The 7,101-nt window shown below is 40.4% G+C and overlaps 1 protein-coding gene across 3 annotated transcripts in view; it reads right to left on the minus strand.

Moving 5' to 3' along the window:
* The window catches only part of camsap1b (calmodulin regulated spectrin-associated protein 1b), a 31,514-nt gene that overhangs the window by 11,414 nt on the left and 12,999 nt on the right, over window positions 1–7,101 (minus strand). Inside the window, exons 3-11 of one of the 3 annotated variants that reach the window (XM_042223437.1) lie at window positions 6,794–6,955; window positions 5,532–5,612; window positions 5,215–5,247; window positions 2,408–2,549; window positions 1,998–2,137; window positions 1,825–1,921; window positions 682–838; window positions 227–309; window positions 21–108 (exon numbers count right to left, since the gene is read on the minus strand). In XM_042223437.1, coding sequence (XP_042079371.1) covers window positions 21–108; window positions 227–309; window positions 682–838; window positions 1,825–1,921; window positions 1,998–2,137; window positions 2,408–2,549; window positions 5,215–5,247; window positions 5,532–5,612; window positions 6,794–6,955 — 983 coding nt within the window. The remainder of the gene's footprint in view (window positions 1–20; window positions 109–226; window positions 310–681; window positions 839–1,824; window positions 1,922–1,997; window positions 2,138–2,407; window positions 2,550–5,214; window positions 5,248–5,531; window positions 5,613–6,793; window positions 6,956–7,101) is intronic. The other 2 variants (XM_042223438.1, XM_042223439.1) reach the window with 2 other exon arrangements.

Genomic DNA, 7,101 nt, shown 5'->3' on the forward strand with positions numbered 1-7,101 from the left:
AGTGCAATTATTCCAAGTACCTCTGCCTCTTGTCGGGCCATGCTACTACAGAGCCTCTGACTTGTTGTCCGTCCATCTGAGTCAAGGAGTTCGAGCGGTTTCTCAAACCTACCCAGGAATACACAGGTGCAGATTTAAGTCGGCATGACTTAAATCCGAACTATTAAATCCTACTATACAGGTAATGCATGTGTGTTTAAAAAAATAAAATCAAGATTCATCTTACCCGCATCGTCTCCTTGTTGCTTTTGTTGTCTCTGTCGCAGCGGCAGAAGTGGGTGTGAAGGACTGAAAGTTGGGCCCCCTTTACTACAACCAAAAATAAGAGACAAGAGGTTGGCAGAAAATTTATGAACAGCTTAGTTTTGTGTGTTTTGGATCTTATCGTACAGACAATAGGACCCAAACCCACTTTAAACCAATCTGATACATCTCATTATATTTTAGCATATTCACTAGAAAAGCCCAGTATTTTACCACATAACAGACAATCAAGGTCCAACAACATGCACAAGGTCATCTTAACACAAGTGATCAGACACAGGGTTAGATGTGAAGGACACATGAGAGCGAAACACAGCCATCCCTGCATATCTACCCATCCTTGTGGGTCTATTGTAACTGTTTAGACGACGGGATCATGATGAAGTGGAATGAGAAGGAAAGTGAGAAAAGACTTACAGGGGGTCAGAGTCTTCAGGGTGCAGGAAGTACCTGTTACAGACTTCAGGGCTGCTCTGGTTGTCGGCCATACCAGGACTAGCTAGGAAGCTTCGCTTGGTGGCGTTGGAGATGGGCACTGATGGACGGGCACTCTTGGGATGAGCTATGGCTCGAGCTGAGTAAAGGACAAGGGCAAAGGTCTTGACAACTGACTATTAATGATGAGGATGACTAAACTAGCTGTACTTGGGAAAACAACTGAGCTTTAGTTCTAAGGACACAGAGCACTCTGTAGGGTTGGACCAGAGGTTTTATTTCAAGATACACCAGCGTACCATACAATTTTTGTGACCATGGGTAGGGCTGTTCGATATAACGATATACACCGGATGAAACGTCTATCGTTTCATTTTACGCTATTGTTTGTTTCGTGGTGTCGCAAAATAAACTGTTTACGGCAATATTTTTTCATCGTTTTGATGGTCACTGTAGTGGCTATATTAATTTTTAAAGTTCTCTCTTTCTCTTATATTTAATATAACCACACTAAGGACGGACAAGCGCCTGTTTTTATGCGTTGTGTTAGCAACAACGACGGTAACAGCATCGCGTGTCCGCTTGTTTATGTTCCACATAAACCTTTCACAATAAAGCTCAAGATCCTGTTGAGACTTTTCAAAATAAACTGAATCACGTGAAAGAGCAGATTATTTACGGATGAGAATAAAAAAGAGCCGCCAGGTGCTAAAAAATAAACCTTAGACTCAAACGTTAGAACAGGCTTTTCCCCGCAGCACGCCGTGTAATAAATACTCACAAAGAAAACGGCGGCCTTTACAACTTATGTCTAAAAATGTATCGTTTCATGCATCGGTTAAAACACTCGACTCCAGCTACATGACGCGCAGCTGGAAACACTTCCCGCAAGACGAGCTGCCCGAGATTCACAGAATTTACAGAAAATGTTACATTTTTGTGATTTATATCGTTATCGGGACGATAGAATTCTTATATCGGGATATGAGATTTTGGTCATATCGCACAGCCCTAACCATGGGAGACCACGAAACACTACAATGTAATTCACCACATATGCATGCTTCCTTCTCTAATAGGCTTTAATAGTTTAATAATCTTCACTTAATCTACTGTAATACTTACGATCTTTAAACTCCTGGAGGTCTCTGGGCTGGACAAACTCTGGCTTTACTGTCTCAAACCACCAAAACAGCTCAGCGATGAACACCATCACATTGTGCTACACAAAGAGCAGATGGCACGTTATAATACTTAAAATTCACTCTGCAGTACAAATATCTGACAGTTTTTTGTACCTTGAGCACAGGCGGTGAATAGAGCATGTCCTCTGTTGTCAGATAGAAACTTTTATTCAGGTACTCATTGGCAAATTCTCTGAGGAGCTGGATGTTGTACAGGCTATCAGCGATAGAAGGGACTTCCTTCAGGCAAATATCTAATCAGGTGCACAGAGAGCAGGTCAGATCAGGACAACTTGATGACATGATGGCTATAAATGTCTCACTGACTGGACAGTGACAGTAAGTATGAGCAAGTGACAAAAATAGCATCACACAGTTATTAAATTGAGCATGTAAGTAGAGCAAGTCTATTGGCCCCTATAGAAAAATATTATTTGAGAGTGATTTGTGAGATGTAGGTAGTGAACGTGTGTGTGTGTGTTCGGGAGACAGAGAAAGAAAACGCACAGGCAAGAGCATCATACCTTCCAGCTTCATGAGATCAGAGCAGTAGTAATGGACTACAGTGAGCAGTGCAGCTCCATCACAAACATCCCTCATCAGATCTTCCAGCAATGGAAAGAAGGGCAGCTGTCGACCGGAAGCATGTTCCCGACGATACCGTACCTAACCACCAGGGGGAGAGAATCAGGGTTTTATGAGAAGATAAGCCACAACACACATCCCTGGAACTACCAGTCAAGTGGCACGTCACAAAACATCCTACATGGAGTGACTAATATCACAAATACAAATCTCTTTCACATCACCGTAACATCTGATGTGTAAGTTTTTCTTCCAGTTAATGTTAGAACTAATTTAAGCATCAGATCAAGGTTCTCCCCAGTGGTTTCACAGTAAAATGGCATTTGTAATGAAAGCACCAGTTAAAGGCTTCATTTAAATTGATCAACAGCACGTTTAGTGAAGTCTGTTAAAGATGGTTCCGAATGACAAAAGCCCCAGAGGCACCATGATCGCCCAATCGAGGGAGAATCCTTGAGACCTGGTTAACTGTGAGAAGGTGAAGGTGAAGGTGTTAAAGAGCAGTGACATGAAGAGCACAGAGTAAAAGATCAGTTTTCCATTGACTTTAATGACAAGCAGACCACCAGCGGTGAAAACCAGTGAAACCAGGTAACACGAACCAGCTGACCCAAATGTCAACAGCTTTAATCACTGGCTCACTTTTTGTGAAACATGTGTATCATTAATACAGAAATTCAGCCTCCCAAGTCACATTTATTTGAATGCCTACTCTTTGAAGCTGGTAATCATTTCAGGAACTCACTGAGGAAATTGAATAGCAACAAGTTAATTAAATGAAACAGACAAATGCACACCCATTTTAGAAGCTAAAAATGAAATCACATACATCCAGACCTGACAGAAGGCCCAAGTACAATGTACTAACTTGTAGTGCTACATTTACCTCCATGTTAGGAAGAGGTCAACTCTGCAAACTAGAACAGGGAAAACTAGAACTGGAAGGTGATTATTATTATTATTATTATTATTATTATTATTATCATCATCATCATCATCATCCTATGTGCACATGTGTGTACACATGTCCTGCAAATGCCGCTTAATTTAGTGAGCAAAACTGAAGCTATAACCTTTTCCAGATATAATATTAAATTTCACAGACATAAATAAACAAGCATAGTGCTTTAGTTATACTAACAACTAGGGCTGTGCGATATGACCAAAATCTCATATCCCGATATAAGAATTCTATCGTCCCGATAACGATATAAATCACAAAAATGTAACATTTTCTGTAAATTCTGTGAATCTCGGGCAGCTCGACTTGCGGGAAGTGTTTCCAGCTGGCTGTAGTGTACCTGGAGTCGAGTGTTTTAACTGATGCATGAAACTATATATTTTTAGACATAAGTTGTAAAGGCCGCCGTTTTTTTATTTTTTAGCACCTGAGGCTCTTTTTTTGCTTCTCATCCGTAAATATCTGCATACTTTTCACGTGATTCAGTTTATTTTGAAAAGTCTCAACAGGATCTTGAGCTTTATTGTGAAAGGTTTATGTGGAAAATAAACAAGCGGACACGCGATGGTTTTACCGTCGTTGTTGCTAACGACAACGCATAAAAACAGGCGCTTGTCCGTCGTAGTGTGGTTATATTAAATATAAGAGAAAGAGAGAACTTTAAGAAATTAATATAGCCACTACAGTGACCATCAAAACGATGAAAAAATATTGCCGTAAACAGTTTATTTTGCGACACCACGAAACAAACGATAGCGTAAAATGAAACGATAGACGTTTTTATATCGTCATCCGATATATATCGTTATATCGAACAGCCCTACTAACAGCCTTCACCAAAACAGCCAACTTTATACTGTATAGCTTTGCCTAATTAATTTAAAATATATTCCATTAGAATTCAGAAAATCCAACATTGCTTGAATTCTCAGAAATATATATAGTTTAAATCCAAATTCAAGTCCAGAGATTCTAGGCACTACTTAGAGTAAATAAAACACAACCAAAAAAAAAAAAAAAAAAATGTAATCAGCATAAAACAGCTTAAAATGAACTTTAATCTCGCTCATGGAGGGTATTCCACAAAACTATGCTGGGGCAGTTGTTGTCACAAGTCACGGGTGAAACTAACAACCAAACAAGAAGCTGTACTACAGGACACGTTCTACGTTAGTGAGTCTCCTGACTAGGAGGGATCACTGTACCGCTTCGGAGAGTTCCTCTGGCCCCAGCATGCAGTGGGCCAGCTCGTGCATGACATCAGGCTGATACACAGAGCAGAGATACTGTCAGGAGATTGTGGGCATATAGGAAAACAGTGCGTGAGAGCGGAAGAGAGAAACTGGAGGGAGAATGACAAAGCAGATCAGTGAGAGAATGTGGCCAGTAATGGGTCTGCAAAGCAAAGGAGAGGTGTAGGCATGGATTTTTCTCGTATTCTCACTAGGCAAGCAAATACCACACACATCTGCGCACAGAGAATCCACATGGCCTACTTGAGCTTGAAATGAGGTAGCACACACTGCATAGCTTAGAGGGAAAAAAAAGTTTGGACACAAAGGTTAGAATAACCTTACACCTTAGTGACATATTTGCCACAAGGGGGAAAAAAAGAAACAAACTAGCTGTCAGCCTTCTCCCCCCTGCTGACACGCTGGCTACATGTAGCACGTAATGAGCTTGAATGAGCCATGGAGGAGTGTGCGCACACATCAACACAGAACTATGCGTGCAAAGGGCAGAGGGGGAAGAAAATGGGGTTATGGGGCCTGGCATCCAACTTACAGGGACTAGCTTCCAATACCATTTGGAGGGAGACTATCCAGTTTGCAGGGATAAGAGAAGGGGGAAGGAGGGACAGATGAGGAACAGGAGCAGAAAGATTAACACGTCAGAGGTCAGAGACAAAAGGATTGGATCTGCTTCCAGTTTAAACAGATAAGAGTAGAGGAAGGTCAGAACAACATCAAAACGCCATTAGGGAGAAACATTCATGTGAGCGCTAAGGATGCTGTTGCTGTTTTGAAACAAGTGATTGCTTGACACACCTGGATAAGACATGGAGATTTCTAATAAAGGAACCTATTTTTGAGTGGCTTTACCTTTTGATGGCTAGGGGACTCCAGTGGGTGGTGCTTGACTTTGTGCTCCCTTTCTGCAATCTCCCTCATCTTCATGTTTACCTGCAGAAGAAGAAAAAAAGAATAACAAAACAATTATTAGTATGTTTGCATGGAGTCAATAAACCACACTACTGAATGGTAATAGAGGGCTAGGAACTGGTTAGCAACTATCTGGCGACCACTGAATGCAAATGGAAACTGCATATTAAGCTACTGTTTGGAAAATTGTTCCCGCGAGTTGCTGGCTGACAGTGGATGAAATCATTGACAAAGAGGATGTAGCAACAAAAACCTCCTTGTGGATATTTTGATTGCAAATAGATTTCTATGCTTGCCTGTAGTTTGCTTGAATGACATCTGTAGTGAAATTTGAAAAAGTGTGATGCAAGGCAGAAACAAAACATTCACTTTCAAAATAAAAGTTGCACCCCAGCCTATAACCAAAACATTTCACTTTGAAAGCAACTTGTTTCAGTTTCAGGTATGCGGTGCACTTTTCACAAATTCACAACAGCTTGGTAAGTAATCCGTACAAATGATAGATAACCACGGCAATCTGCTAGGGACAAAACATTTGCAAAGAGGTTGCCATATACTTTTTTGCGATAAGTTTCATGCTAATAGTGGCCAGTAACCTTAGAGAAGAGCTTTCTGGATATAGCAGTTAGTTAGTGAGGCATTTGGAGCAAAATTAAACAACTGCCTAGTGAGAAATTGCTAATCAGGTCAGAATTTTCTTGACGCAAACTTGACAATGTTAGAACAAATTGCTTTTCTGAAATTTAATCCAAAAAAAATGTAAACCATTTAAATATTGCGCTAGTAGACTAAAGAACATATTCTTAGTCTCATGAATAAAGAGATTTATATCACAGTTAATATCAGAATAATTAGATTAAAATTTCCAAGATGATAAAAACAAAATGTGCATTCTGGCAGATTAATGTGGAAAAAATATTTTAGGACTATATCCCCCATCTCCCATAGACTGACAATGTTCTTTCAAAAGACAACTACAACATGAACTTGAGTCTGTGCGTGTAACAGACCTAGACTCCTGTCTATTGGACTATATCCAATCATCAATGACATAAGTGGACCACTTTATTCAGAGCCCCAGGAATAAAGCCAGCTGGATTTTAGAGGATAAAAAGCCTAAACAAGATTTGTTGTGAAAGAGTTTAATAATAATGATGATAATATCCTGCTGTGTGTCTTATCTGGGTCATGAGTGTCTATACCTTGTTGATCCAGAAAACCATAGCATCCTCCAGGTCAAAGGGCAGCTCCTTAGAGGCACTGAAGGTAGAGAAGCGCTTGACAGAGGCCACCACTTTCTCTATGCTGATCATCTCCACTGTGTAAGCCATCATCAGGGCATCGATCATGGGCATGTGAGCACTCTGAGTGAAAGTCAAGAGCAGAGCACATGGCAGTTCAATCCTGCTGTATTTTTTTTCAGATTCCAATGCAAACAGGCAGAAATTTTAAAGTTCCCAAAACATAAAACATTACAAAGTGTTAGGTAGATGATTATACGGAACCTAAG

This window comes from Haplochromis burtoni, unplaced genomic scaffold (genome assembly GCF_018398535.1).
Source record: "Haplochromis burtoni strain Fernald_Lab_line unplaced genomic scaffold, NCSU_Asbu1 Contig_111, whole genome shotgun sequence".
Classification (NCBI taxonomy): Eukaryota; Metazoa; Chordata; class Actinopteri; order Cichliformes; family Cichlidae; genus Haplochromis; species Haplochromis burtoni.